The following is a 15,006-nucleotide window of genomic DNA, read 5'->3' as shown; positions in this document are numbered from 1 at the left end:
ACTGTTTTCCATAGCAGTTGTACCAATTTACATCCCTACCAACAGTGCGTGAGAGTTCCTTTTTTTTCCCACATTTTGGCCAACACCTATTGTTTTTTGTGTTTTTGACTTTAGCCATTCTGACAGGTGTGAAGTGATAGCTCACTGTAGTTTTGATTTGCATTTACCTGATGATGAGTGATGTTGAGCGTCTTTTCATGTGTCTGTTGGTCATCTGGATGTTTTCTCTGGAGAAGTGTCTATTCATGTCTTCTGCCCATTTTTAAAATGGATTACTTGTTTTTTTGTGTGTTGAATTGTATAATTTTTTTTTTAAAAGATTTTATTTATTTGACAGAGAGGGACACGGTGAGAGAGGGAACACAAGCAAGGGGAGTGGGAGAGGGAGAAGCAGGCTCCCTACTGAGCAGGAAGCCTTGTGGGGGGCTTGATCCCAGGACCCGGTGATCACGACCTGAGTCGAAGGCAGATACTTAATGACTGAGCTATCCAGGAACCCCCCTGAGGGGTTTGATCCCAGGATGCTGGGATCATGACCTGAGCTCAAGGCAGATGCTTAACAACTGAGCCACCCAGGCACCTGGATTATATAAATTCTTTATGTATTTTGGATACTATCCCGTTCAGCCATAAAAAAGAGTGAAATATTGCCATTTACAATATGGGTGAAGCTAGAGAGTATAATGCTAAGCAAAATAAGTCAGTCCGAGAAAGACAAATACCATATGATTTCACTCATGTGAAATTTAAGAAAGAAAACAAATGAGCAAAGGAAAGAGAGAGAGAGAGAGAGACAAAATAAGAAATGAACTCTATAGAGAATGAATTGATATTTATTAGTGGGGAGGTGTGCGGGGTGGGGGTGAAACAGATGATGGGAATTAAGGCGTGCACTTGTGATGAGCACCAGGTCATGTATGGAACTGTTGAATTACTGTGTCATACACCTGAAGCTAATATAACACTGTTTGGTAACTATCATGAAATTGAAAGAAAAGAAGGAAGTTGTTAATGTCAGGTATCACAGAGAAATATATAGAATAGGTAAAATAATCAACAGCAGAATAGTTTACACTGAAGTATAGTATAATATTGAGAGTTTATTTTTCATGGGGTGGAGAAAGTATAACTTATAATTATTCTTATTCATTATGAGCCTAGATATGTGGAAGCTGAAACTTTGTGGTATTAAAAGTTTAAAGATACTGCCTTATGACTGTCAAAGGGGTACTAACATTATATCACAAAAATAGAAACTTCTCATTAATATGACTATGAAATCATTTAGAGGTTTACGTGGATATATTTAAATAGGTATATTTTTCTTTTAAATTAATTGTATTTTGTCTTTTTTTTTTTTAAGAGTTCTTGTCTCTTGGCAGTATCAATTGGTTGGGAAGGAGGTGTTTATGTACAAACCTGTGGCCACACGTTACACATAGATTGTCATAAATCTTACATGGAATCATTACGGGTAAGTTGATTTAAAAATGTATATATCATTTAAAAATGTATATATCATTCTAGCATATACATCCCAGTTCATCTTACATGATTTTGATTGCCATTTGAACTATGCAGCCTTGTGGTTCCTTGACCTCTTCAGCTTTAGGGATTTCATTTTTTTATATGACTTTAGCAAATGATTTCCATATTAGTAATTTTAGACTTTGCTACTCTAGTTCTGAAATATTAAGCTTTAAAATATCCTACAATATCATTTTATTATATGATTATCCTTCAGATTCTCTTATTTTCATTCTGATTAGTGTGTTTGCTTCTGACATCAAAATCTCTAGTCCTTTACCCCTTTGTATATTTCCCAGCATTAGTTCTTTCCTATCCTCACTTTTTTGTACTATGGCTATTCTGCTCTGAAGAGCAGTCATTTAATCCTCCTGCCTTGATTTGAGACCCAGACAGCTAGCCCTGCCAGAAAAATCCTAAAACTAAGTGAAGTGGTATGTCTGTAAATTTGTGGTTTCCTGTATATTAGCAGCTTAAACTAGGGTTACCAACTGTGGACACTACTTATCAATTCATTTACCTACCTTTGATTAGTTTCCTCTCCTAGTATCTTTAGCAGCTATTCCAATCCTTTGCTCCCCTATCCCAAGCTCTTCACCTGAACTCCAAGATCCCTTTTCTCTCAAGAGATTCTATCTCTTTCTTTGTCACCAAGAAAACTGTGGCTTTCTGTCACATACTAAGCTTAGCTTCTTGCTTTGCTTATCTATTCCCTGACAAATAAGTCTGCATCCCAACCAATCCTTTCTTTTTTACTCTCTGAGGTAGTATTCCTTCTTCTGTTCAGGAATAATTTTCCTGTTGATGCTCTAGTATTTCTTTCTCCTCTTCACCTCAGGGGCCTTTATCTCTTAGAAGGTAACTTCTTTTTTATTTCTATCTTCAGTTTTTCTGCCTATTCTGCCTATCCTTTCTTTCAATTCTTAAAGATGCTCAGGTCCCTCTCATTCTGAATTTCTTCCCTTGACTTTGCATTCCCCTGTAGCTGCAGTTTTTCTTTTTCTCAGCTCAGCCTCTTAAAAGGATGGCCTTATTTCCCAGTTCCCAACTTAAAAGGAGTGGATTCCTACTTTTCCCTTCGTATCCTTACCTCTCACATTTAGTCACTAAGTAAATTCTTATTCTGTCTCTTAAGTATCACTTGACTGTATTCTACTTTTCATTATTCTTCATTTTTGTGTATGCCTTCATCTCTCCTCTTGACTATTGCAGTTCCTTTCTTATCAGTTTCCTTACTCTAAGTCTAATTTATTTACTACATTGATCTTTCTAAAATGTAAATCTGATGACATATGTCGTTGGCTTAAAAATCCTTTACTGAATTCTTCCTAATGTCATGAAGTTCACTCTTCCTTGAATGGCATTCAGGGTACTTCATGATCTGGCCTTGCCTATTGTTTTATCTTTATCTTTCATCAACTCAGCATTTATAAATTACTTAATAGTTCCTTAAGAACAATATGCATTTTTCATACATCTGCAGTCATTCATTCAACAAATATTTTAGTTAGTGTCTATAGTGTTCCAGATACTGTGATCGACATTGGGGATTCAGTAGTGAATAAGACACAGTTCCTTCCTTCCAGGGGTTTACTATGCTTTGTGTGAGACAGAATAAATAGACAGTTGCAGTATATGTGTTAAGTGTTACTGGAACTTCTCCTGAGTGCCAGAACATTTGATGAAGTATGGTGATGAGAGGTAAGACTGAAAAAGTAATTAGAGCTCTTATTGTAAAGGGCCTTGTAGTTGGTGTAAGGAATTTGAACTTTATTTAGATAAGTTCTTTACAGAGAGCCACTAAAGTTATTAAAGACTTTTAAATAGAATAATGGCATCTTCAGAAATGTCATTGTGGCAGCTATGTAGATGGTAGGGGATTGTTGTGGGATTGCAGTAGAGTAAGAAAGAATGTGATGATATTCAGGAGGTACAAGATGATAGTGGCTTGAGCTTAGTCATCACACTGGAGATGGAGAAGAGCTTAGAGATTTGAAATCTATTTAGAGGAAGCCTGGACTTGGTAAGAGATGACATGTGGAATGTAAGGAGGAAGAAGGAATCAAGGTGAGAGATAATTGTGATCACTGAAAGATTTTGATTGGGAGTAAGAGTCTCACATTAGGTGGATCATAGTGGCAACAGTGTGATTGGAAGACTAGTTAGGAGATACTAGCAAAGAGACTAGAAGAAAGAAAGTGGATGGAAAGACTTACGGGATTTATTAAGTAAATATTAGAGTGGAAGAAGGCAGAAAGCTGAAGGAACTGTCATGATTCTTTTCTTTCTGAGGTAGGAGATGTAGCTTTATGCTTCCAGAGTAAAGGAAGCAAGGCTGGGATAGGTGACAGGACTTGAGAAGTGAAGAGGTGGTTTGGAAAAACTGCTTTGGAATTGGGTGAGAGAATTCTTCATAGGATGTTGGAGAAAGATTGCCTGGGAATATTCAGGCCTCATTTGAGGTGGAAACAGCTTGTAGCAAGAAGTTACTTCAGTCTTCTTTAACAATACTTAATTTGAGTACAGAATTAGAGAAGTTATCCACTGGATTAATTTTGTATGAAGATTTTATAAGGTATGTATGATGGAAGGACATACGGAGGGTGAATGAGAAGTATTGACCAGTTTTTGAAGTGATACATCATGGTGTATAGGCAGAATAGGAAAGTCTTGATAAACTGAGAGAAAAGGGAGGAACTAAAAGAGGAGATAGCAGTTGGCAATCAGATTGTAAGCTGTTTGGTTTTAATATTTTTAGATATGGACAATTTTGGGTCATTTTAGTATAAGGGGGTGGTCAAGGTTACAGGTAACAGGTCATGGTAACAGGTAGGTGGAGGTCAGTGCCATAGGAGCTAATGAGGTCAAAAAGCTGATGGACTAAGATACAAGATTGGTTGTTCCCATACTCACTGAAGTAGCATAAGAGGGTCGTAGGTCTTGGAGCAATGAGGAAAACCAAAGTCTTCAGTGACTGAGGGCAGTGGATGACAGTAAAAAGGAAGGAAAAGTGTGATATCCCTAAATGATATGAGCCACAAAGATGGGAGAATGCAAGAGTAAAGATCCTAAGCCAGTACTAAAAAATGAGAATACTGAGGTGTGAGGGGAGAGTGGTGAGAAGGCTTCTGGGGAGGCTTCAAGAAAAAACGTAGTTTTAATCAAGGCAAGGATGAGGATCTAACATTCTTTAAAATTAAGGCTGTAGGGGAGCTTATAGAATGTCCTTCAATGATCAGGACTCTCAGCCCCACCTTCTATATACCCTTCTTGTGTATTTTTAAAAGTTAGCTCACAAGTCTTCTCTGAGAAGCCTTCTCTTTTGTATTTTTCATGCTATTATTATAACTTATTTGTTTCTGTTTGCTTTTATATTGTTAGTACCTTACGTGAAGATGTACCTTAAGTCTTTATGTCCTTACCTGGCATAGTATTTGACATATGATAGGAGCTTAGTAAATATTTGCAGAATTGGATTTAAAAAGATGTGGTGTTTCATTTTTAAGAACTTGAAAAAAATAAATGTCAAAAAGTAAAAAAAAAAAAAAAAAAGTAGAATTTGGTTTTTTAGTCAAAGTATTTGAGACCTAAGATATAATGAAATGACAACTAAATTAAGAGTGGGGAAACTTAAATTCTTCCTAATATTGTCATTACCTTTGTAATCATAGACAAATTTTTCTCCTTCTGTCCTCATTTTTTTGTTTGTTAGTAATAGTGTTCATATTGTAGCATTCATACATTTACATTAATGCATTAAAACATATTTTGAAATAAAACATTAGGTTAGTGGCAGGGTACGAAAGAAACTGCTGGGAAAAAGAGCGAAATAGTGGTTAGGACTACACAATTGTAATAGCCTAAAAGAGCAAAATGGCTGTGTCGTGGTTTCAGGCAAAAGAAAGGAACAGATTTAATAGTCTGGATTCCTGCCTTAAGTCCTCTAGTTAGTTAGCATGTATAGCAGTCTCTCATGAGTAAGAATTTCCTCCTAGGCACATATGCTTATGTGTCTATGTTTAAACAATTCTGTTTTCTCTTCTTCTATCAGAAATATCTGAAGGAAAGGTATTACATTAATTTCCCTCATATCACACTTACATTCTGAGTACTCTAACTGAATCTTTCCCCTATCCATTAAAGCTAAGCAAATTCACTGCATAAAGTCCAGTCAGTTGTGTTTGACAGACAAAGACATATCACATTTTTAAGCCTTGATTTATTCTCAGAAGTTATCTACTCTCTATCAAGGATCATGGGCACTGAGAGAATCTTCCCAGTGGTCACCTATAGATTATAAAAACAGGGGCATGGGGTAAGGGGAAGGTGATCCACTGTAAAGTGGCCTCCTTTTTAAGTTATTCTCTATCTTAAATCTATATTACACATTAATTGCCTCAGTATTTGGATGTTTCATGCTGAGAGAAGAGTAAGATACTTAAACAGTTCTTGGTGATGTGTTGCATGATTGTCATGTTGAAACAAGTGATTTGATAAGCTTCAACAGTCAAATGAGAGACATTGTTTATGTTTTCTTCTTCAAGTAACATCATCTTTTTTAAAAAATTTAAATGCAATTAATTAACATATAGTGTATTATTAGTTTCAGAAGTAGAGTTTAGTAATTCATCAGTTGCATATAACAGCCTGTGTTCATTAAATCAAGAGACTTTATGTTTTTATGACATATATTAGAGATTTTTTTTTTTTTTTTCTTTTTTGGCCTGGTTCATTTGTTTACTATAAAATGTAATGGTATAAATTTTGTTTTCTATAAGTTGTGCATTATAAATCTGTATGTTTATTTCATCTTTTAGAATGATCAGGTTCTTCAGGGCTTCTCGGTGGACAAAGGAGAATTCACGTGTCCTCTCTGTAGGCAGTTTGCTAACAGTGTTCTTCCTTGTTTTCCTGGGAGCAATGTGGAAAGTAACCTTTGGCAACGTCCTACTAACAAAAGCATACAAGATCTCATAAAGGAAGTGGAAGAGCTGCAGGGACGGCCGGGAGCTTTCCCAGTAAGCATCAGTGTAAGGCAGAAATATCCTGGTAAACTCAGCTCTGCTTTCAGCTCTCATTTTTGTTCCTTTTATTTTCATTCCTTTCTCTGGAGCTTTGAACCTTTTTTTTTGGGGGGGGGGGACCTTTAAACATTTAACAACAATTGCTTTTAGATGTTTTTCTCTTCTATTTGTGGTTACTAAAAACAAAAATGATAATAATGGAACAAATTATTACCAAAGGCTATACTTTTCCTTAGTCCAAATTGCTATAGTTTTAATATACTTCTTCCAGATCATGAAGTTCTATAAGCTTAGATATGGTTAGACTCTTTTACAATTGAAATCTTTAAAAACAAAGCCAAACAAATAAATTACTTATATATTTATCTTGTTATGTAAAGCATAGTCTAATAATTTAAAAATATGTCCATTAAGTATATTAGGATTAACATGATACATTTATACACACACACACACTTTATATGTATGTAATTATAGATTTATGTCCAATTTATATGTGTTTGTATCACATAAAATATCATACACTTGATTGAACCATTCACTGAAGTCAGTCTACTTTATTGTGGGATTTGGTGTAAGTGAACCCATCTTTTATCCCATCCAGTAGGATTTATTTATTTCATTTAAATATTTAAATATTTCACCTTCATTATAGATTTAGGATATAGTATCTGAAAGAAGTGATAACTGTGCCTAGTTTAAGCAGTGAATTTATGAAAACTATTAATATTTGACTTTTGAAACAGAAATTCATAGTTAAATGCTACTCAAAGATTTCTCTCCTTACAGTTTTTTTTCTCAGTTGAAGACTAATTTTAGAATCTGTGTTTTTTTTCCCCCCCTTGGTAAATCCAAATTTTTATGTATTTAAAATATGCTCAAAGCAAGGGACATCAATATTAGTCTTTGAGAAGAGAATGTAAATGAAAGATTGCTTATCAACATGGAATTTGTTCTAAAATATTATTTTAATGACATCTACTCATTTCTTTAGAATATAGGTTTGTGTGGTTAATTCATGGTTAGATTATAGGCTAACCAATCACAATATAGAATTAGGATAAAATAGGAGAAGGTATTTCTTGATCTATTTTATCTTTGTGCACTAAGAATATTTATAGTGGATAGCTAATGTACATTTGTTTTAACTTTTTAACTTTTAATTTCCTAATGAATTCATATGATAAACATTGTAGTGTTGGACTATTTTAGAGAAAATGAATATGAATAAACTTGATGTGTATGTTTGCATTTTTTACAGTCAGAAACCAACTTAAGTAAAGAAATGGAATCTGTAATGAAAGATATCAAAAATACTACTCAGAAAAAGTATAGAGACTATAGCAAGACCCCAGGTTCACCAGACAATGATTTTCTCTTTATGTATTCTGTTGCTAGGTAGGTATACATGGTATATACTTTAATATTTACTTACTCTGAATAGTTGGGTTTTTGTTTTATTTATGTCATTAATATTTATTTGAAGAAAGGGTGCATATTTTTTATGGTGCTTGAAATTATGGCTAGTTTTCAAACCTTTTCAAAGGATCATAAAATGTAGGTTTCCTTCATTTTCTGAAGAGCTTTTATTTTCATGAAATATTGGGTGAGTGTTATTATATATTATAGAATATGTGGGAAAAGGTGTATTATTAACATTTTGGGACAGATGTCTACCTCGAAGTATGTGAATATTAAATATGAAGGGTCTTGTTAAGAAATCACTGTTCAAGTCCTGTCAAAAAGGAATAATACTGAAAAGGAATATATTGTAATATGTTAAACACTTTTAATTTCTTTTAAGTAAGAAGAACTTATTTTGTTTGTTTTAATCTAGTAAAACAGTAATATCCTGTAGGTGGTTTAGAAAATCAGATGAGGAAAAAAAAAAAAAAAAGAAAATCAGATGAGGGAGATGGAACAAGTGATCAGGCAAGTTCTAAGCGTATATTAGTAGCTAGCCCAGCACTCCAGAAAACAGTACCTCTGTTTACTGAATTACTATATTCAGGTTTTATTATATTTCCAAAGAACCTCTGTTTTTTGGAGATACTTCAGAGATACTCCTTATCTTTCAGTGTAGGTAGGATTAGTCTAATTGACTGAGTGGGTGTTTAGTAACTAAGAAATGGTTCCAAACAGGGATTTTAGAAAACGTAATTGAATGAAAATGGAGAACCATAGAAGAAGTAAATAGGCAAGAAGCAGGCACAATTAGAAACTTGTAAACACATTCTGCCAGAATTGATGTTGTATCTCTAGAAGTATATACTTTTTTGGTATCTTGTCCCAAGTAGTATTATGATAGATAAGATTTAGACAGAGAATATAACTTGAATGTCATGCGGCAAATTAGTGCCATAGAGGACCACAACTCAGATCTGAGTCAAGGTCTATTTTACTTTCAATTATTGTCCTTCTTTTTCCCTCCTGTATTCAACTTTTATAGGTCATATGTACATGCAGTTCACTTGGCCAATCTCTCTGCCTCATTCATGGACCAGAGGGTAACCAGAGTAAATGAACTATATGTAGTCTTTAGAACCCAGGAAAAAAGCAACCAGACTTAGGCAAATTACAAGCAAGTTAGAGCTCAAGATAAGGAAACGTTAGTCTTTAGTTGAAGAATGCAATTGCCAGACATGGATTGATGTAATAGAATGTAATGGATTGGGAAGTAACTTTATAGTCTGTACATTCCTAACTATTGTTGTTATTTATCCAGAATGCTTCAGGAGAAGATTTAACAGTTAATTCAGCATTTTGTGTCTGGAGAGTTACCAGCTGCATGCTTGCAATAAAATACACTTTATGTGAAAACTAAATTGAGTATGATTTAATTTTGCCATGGTTTCAAGATTTTAAAAACCTTCTATACCATATTGTGGTAATAATGTTGTAGAAAATTGAGATGAATATAGACCAACTCAGTTATGCCATGTATATATGTGTCTGTTTATATAGATGTATATGTGTGTGTGTGTGTGCATGTGTGTAAATACTGTATTTATGTCTCTTATGTATTTATGCTTATGTATTTTTCTTAGGATTGATCTTATAAGAAAATTCTGGGTGAATAAGAATAATCTCTCCATGGAATTTTTTATAGTATGATAAATCAAATGCCTTGACTTAAATTTAGTTTAGTGGAAGTTTTAGATTCCTATTTGTTGAATATATAAATTCTTGTTTTCTTCCTATATAGCTTGCTGTGGTAATAGACTTTTTTAGGTCAACATATTTTGGTTTTTCTCACTTATTGGGAAGCAGGGACAGATATAAAATGTTATTTGCTATGAATGTATATAGAGAAACAGAAAATGTGTTGTCCTTCCATTTTTCTCTGATTGCTCATGATAAACTCCAAAGCAACAAGATAATTCTTCTGAAAATCAGAGTATGTAACCCTTAAAACACTCATTATCCTTTGGTTAAAGTTACGCAGGCCATTGTGAAGTTCTCACAGTGAGATTGCATGTCCTCTCTAGTTTTACTTAGTTATTAAAGAGAAAACAAAAACCAAATTAGCTAAAAAATAAATAAATAAATAAATTAACAAAAACATGAATTGAGAGACAAAAGGATGTTGTATCCTATTTGGATAGAATGTAAGTTTCTCAAGGTAAGAAACTAGTCTTTATAGGTATCTAATGCCTAGCATGTAGCATTATTTCACAAATATGTATGATTACAGATTATGCTTATTTTTGTGCCTAGAAGGTAGGCATTAAAGTATTTTGTAACATTTAAAATGCTTAAATGTTTAAGTGAACTATTTAGAAGTAAACTTATTTTGAATTATTTAACTTTTAAATTAAATATTGTGATTCTTAAATGTATAGTTCATTAGGATGAGCACATTTATTTGTATTTGACATTAGAAATTTGAATAGAATACAGCACTTGTTTCCCAGAGCTGAGTTTCTCTCCACTGAATGAGGAATTTAGTTTGTTTTTTACGGAACTTAAATTTTTTTGTTGTTTAGGAACAAAATATTTCTAATGGTTGAGTAGCCTGTAAAGCTGTTAATTTTAGTAATTGTTTTAGAGGATTTTTTTATTTTGTTTTTTGGGGTTTTTTGGTAGAGCACCTTATCCCTTTGTTTTTTATTTTATTTGCATGGTGAAGCCTTGGAGGATTTTTTGAGGGCAGCAGAGAAGAAATTGTTGGAATGGTATCTTTCTCTTACATTAAAATTAATCAAAATTACTATATTCAGGTTTTATTATATTTCCAAAGAACAGTCTGTTACAAATACCATTCAGATGGATTATGGAAGGTTAATTTGGGGGAGGAAAGCTTTCCTCATTTAAATATCAGTTTATTATTTTTTAATTGAAACAATAAATGAGACTAATTTTAATAATTGATTTTTCCAAGGGTTTTGGACTCAGGTTACATATAGCCTAGAGGTATTGGTGAGTGACACTCGGCCTGTATGTAGTGAGAAACATTTAAATGGAAAGAAGATGAAACATGAATAACTGAGATAGAGCTGGAGAGATATGTTTAATTCACAGGGGGTGAGCTGCTCAGTAGAGTGAGTCAACTTACTTTACATACTAGTTGCATTATAAGTTTAAACTTTATAAACTAAGTATTTTCAAAATAAAAGGAATGTTTGCTAAAATACCAAATTATGAATTCTTTTTAAAGCCAAGAAATTCTTTGATAAAATACTTTTCCTTCCCCTCGCCCCTTTTTATGTCCGAATTTAAGGGAATCGAAGGAAGGGTCAACAGAAGAAAGAGAATAAGCTATGGGGACTAAAGAGAATCTTACCATTGGTTCCATACCCAAACAAAGAGATTTCTGGTTCCTAAGGTGTTTTTGAGCACTTTGCTATGTACCATCAAGGATTTAGAAACTTATCTGAAATGGTCCCTCTCTCCAGGAATTTACCATTAGTTGGAGAGACAAAACCAATATACATCAGTCCGTATAAAACAGAATAGAGTTTGTTTTAAAAATATCATATTGAAAAAGTGCTATAGAACTTTAAAAGGGAAGATGAACAAATTGAAATATAAAGTATTGGGCAATGTTTCTTTCCCATCTCAAGAAAAGGGAATTAATTCTCCTAATTCCTAGAAGAGTTAGAGCTTGAGCTGAGTCTTGTATAATATAGCCTGTGGTATGAATGAAGATATTTTTTCTCTCTGAGGTATTGGGTAACTTGCTCAACCAGTAAGTGGTAGGCTTAGGCCTTGAACCCACACGGACATCAATTCGTGTTTGAGTGTCTCTGTGTGTGCATGTGTATACACACATTTGTTTTTTAAATAATAGCTCTAAAAATAGAAGTTCATACCAAAGGAGGGTGGAGAGGGGATAGAAGGGAAAGCAGACCTCAGTCATGCAAAAAGAAGCTGGAGCATAGTTGGAGGCGTTTTTAAATGGAATATGGAGGTGGGTGCCAAGATAGGCTGTAAGTCATCTTTCTCATTATTATTTCAGTTACAGATATTTTTTTCTTTCCAAACTGATTGGAATAGATTTGTGTTAGGAATATAAAAAAGTAGAGTCTACTTTTCTTGGGAACAATCTTTATTTTTCTATCATCCATTCAGGAGGGCAGAAACAGAATATTGTGTTGGGATTTTCAACAGTTAGAGATCAAACAGACATAGGGCATATGACATGCTTGTGTGTTCGATTCTCTAGCAAGTTTCAACTTAAAGGGCTAGTTTTGATGTAAGTGAAATCAGGAAGAGCTGAGGGTTAGGGCCTCTGACATATTGATTTTTAAAGTCCTAGGTTATTACATGACACTAACCGTTTGGATAGGTAGGTTTTGTTTTGTTTTGTTTTGTTTTGTTTTTTAATGTCAGGAGGAATGTTTTTTTAGAGATTTTTCTAGCCATAATCTGAAATAATTAGATTTAGTAGTTTTCTTTCAAATATTCTCTAAAATCAAACTCCTGGTAACATGTTTATCAGCTTTTGAAGTATTTTATTTGATGATTGAATAAACAGAATTGTTCTTATATTTATATCTTAATATTTTTGCAAACTGTGCTAAAATAAAAGTTGACATTCTGGTTCTGACATTCGTTTGTAAAAATTGATCGCGTTTCTGGTTAGCTCTTTTAAAAGTACAATCTAGGGAATCTTAGTTTTTATAAGAGAATATAGCCGTTAATTTTTTTCTACAGATTAGGCAACAGAAGATTTGTGAAAACAAAATATATTGATCTCATTTATATTCCCTTGATGAAGGAACACATGCTGGTCTCCGCTCGCTTTCTGTCCACTAATATGAAATCCTTGTCCCTGCTTCCTTGCTGGTAGGTTTTTAGAAGTTCAGTGAGCAATGCAAATCGCCTGAAGGGTGGAAAATTCCCTTGTCACACAGATGCCCTTATCAGCAGCAACCAGATGGAGCTCTGAGCAGGAACATTATCAATGTTAAATTGCTTTTCCCCCACCCCAGTAGAGAGGATTAAAGCATTCCTTTAAAAATGGGTGGCAAATATACAGATTTAAGAATATTAATTTTGTTAACAGTTTGCATTTATAAGTAAATATATGAAAATAATGTTTCAAAAACATTTTGTGTTAAAATACAACCCAAACCAGTTCAGACTGTTTTAAGTAAAATAGGATCATATTCTTCCTTGAATTCATTTGCAAAGTAAGCTTAAAATTTTGCCTTTTTTTTTTTTTTTTAAAGAGGAGGATATCTCATTGCTAATGTCAAATGCATATTTTGGATATAAATTATTCAGTTGTAGCAGTGGCAAATGAAGATGTGTTTAAGTTTATTAATACTGTTGAGGTAAAAATACATTCATTATATCACTCACAATTTTCATTTATTCTGACAAAGTTCATTGGCTATTTTACTATATTTTTTTTTTAGTAAATCTTTAGATTCTGAAGCAATTTGATTTTTAAAATGTCGATTTACTAATTGTAACTAATCTGTAAGCTAAAAATTGCTAAATATATTATAATTTCAGATCTATATGAACTTTTTTGATGTTTAGCAGTGTCAGGAATTAACACAGTGTACTTTAATAAAACTAATTTTAGAAGTCCATAGAAGATCATTTTATGTGTTGTTCATGCCTACTATGATGTTAGTGATTTTGTTTAATATTGATTTCTAGAAACCATCTAAGCTCTAGTGAGTGATAATCATTTCTCTGATAAAAAGTTGGTATGCCCTTGTGTTTTAGATGACAGTAACCACCTACTACTCACTCAGCGGCTAACAGTTGGGTATAAGCTCTTTCACCAGATTCGTGTGCGGGTTTATGAAGTGTGTTGCTGTTGTTTTCCTTAAGGCCCAGTTTTTAGTATTTGCCAACATTTGGGGTTTTGCAACAATTACATTATGATGTGTACAATTTTGAGGTTATAAATATGAACATATAAGGATATGTTTCCCTTTTTATTTCTAAATATCAGATAAAATATTATTACAGATATTCCATAAACTATTCATAAAGTTCTTCAACTTTATTATTTAGGTTCATTCAGACATATCAGTAAAACAAATTAAAAAGTATCACTTTAGCCTAATTGAGATACATGTTAATGCTTTACTTACAGAACCAATTTGGAACTTGAATTAATTCATCGGGGAGGCAATTTGTGTTCAGGTGGTGCAAGCACAGCTGGCAAACGCTCTTGCTTAAGTAAGTAGTAGAAATATTGATATTCATTAAAATATTGATATTAAAAACATTTTAAATTATGTCATTTTTGAAAGCTTATATAAAGTGGTCTTTTGATGTATTTTCAGATTCTTTTTATATGACATATAATTGGTTTTAATGGTGATTATATGCTTTAAATGGCTAATCTTATACTTAAAAGAATTATGATATTTAGCTCTTTCTATACTATGATTGCTCAGTAAATAAATGTCATACCGATAGATCAGATTTACATTGGCTCAAAATTAAACAGTGTGGTATCCTTGGCTATAAAAAATTATCTTAAAATTAAATTCTTTAAAAGAATTTTTACATAGTCTAGATTTAAGAAAATATTTTTATAAAAATAATTTGTGTTGCCTGCAGATTCCTATAATATACAGTGCTGCTGTTAATTAATGAAGGCATTGTACTATATTTTGATGTGAACATTAAAATGTATTAAAATTATGGATGTTTGGTTTTATTTATGAATATACTTTATATTGTAAAATGAGCATGATTCTCAGTACTTCTTGTAAGGGTAGGTTTGAGAGAAGTGTCAGTTGGAACTTAATGTAGATTCTTCATAGTGATTAGAGAATTAATGTGAATACTAGGGGTAATATTATGTAATGTCAAGTATAGCTAATTATTAGCCCCAAATCACTGGAGTTAAAATATTACCTAACATGACTGGTACAGAAAATAAAATTGTTTAAAATACATAGTGTATTCTTTTGAAAAATGAATATATTTTCATAAATGCTAAAAATATTAGTAGTTAATAAAAATTATCAACACATAGGTT

General features: G+C 32.9%; 1 protein-coding gene and 1 long non-coding RNA gene across 7 annotated transcripts in view; one reads left to right on the top strand and one right to left on the bottom strand.

Annotated features, from left to right (window-relative positions):
* The window catches only part of UBR3 (ubiquitin protein ligase E3 component n-recognin 3), a 239,426-nt gene that overhangs the window by 141,455 nt on the left and 82,965 nt on the right, over positions 1-15,006 (top strand). For 4 of the 6 annotated variants that reach the window (XM_059167078.1, XM_059167073.1, XM_059167075.1 and 1 more), the window contains 4 exons: positions 1,364-1,474; positions 6,345-6,557; positions 7,813-7,949; positions 14,110-14,195. In XM_059167078.1, coding sequence (XP_059023061.1) covers positions 1,364-1,474; positions 6,345-6,557; positions 7,813-7,949; positions 14,110-14,195 — 547 coding nt within the window. The remainder of the gene's footprint in view (positions 1-1,363; positions 1,475-6,344; positions 6,558-7,812; positions 7,950-14,109; positions 14,196-15,006) is intronic. The other 2 variants (XM_059167076.1, XM_059167074.1) reach the window with 1 other exon arrangement.
* LOC131827115 (uncharacterized) overlaps positions 1-15,006 on the bottom strand; it is a 133,983-nt gene that overhangs the window by 54,360 nt on the left and 64,617 nt on the right. The window lies entirely within an intron of this gene.

Source organism: Mustela lutreola, chromosome 3 (assembly GCF_030435805.1).
Source record: "Mustela lutreola isolate mMusLut2 chromosome 3, mMusLut2.pri, whole genome shotgun sequence".
Lineage (NCBI taxonomy): Eukaryota > Metazoa > Chordata > Mammalia > Carnivora > Mustelidae > Mustela > Mustela lutreola.
The sequence above is the reverse complement of the archived record's forward strand: the minus strand, read 5'-3'. Positions and strand labels throughout refer to the sequence as shown.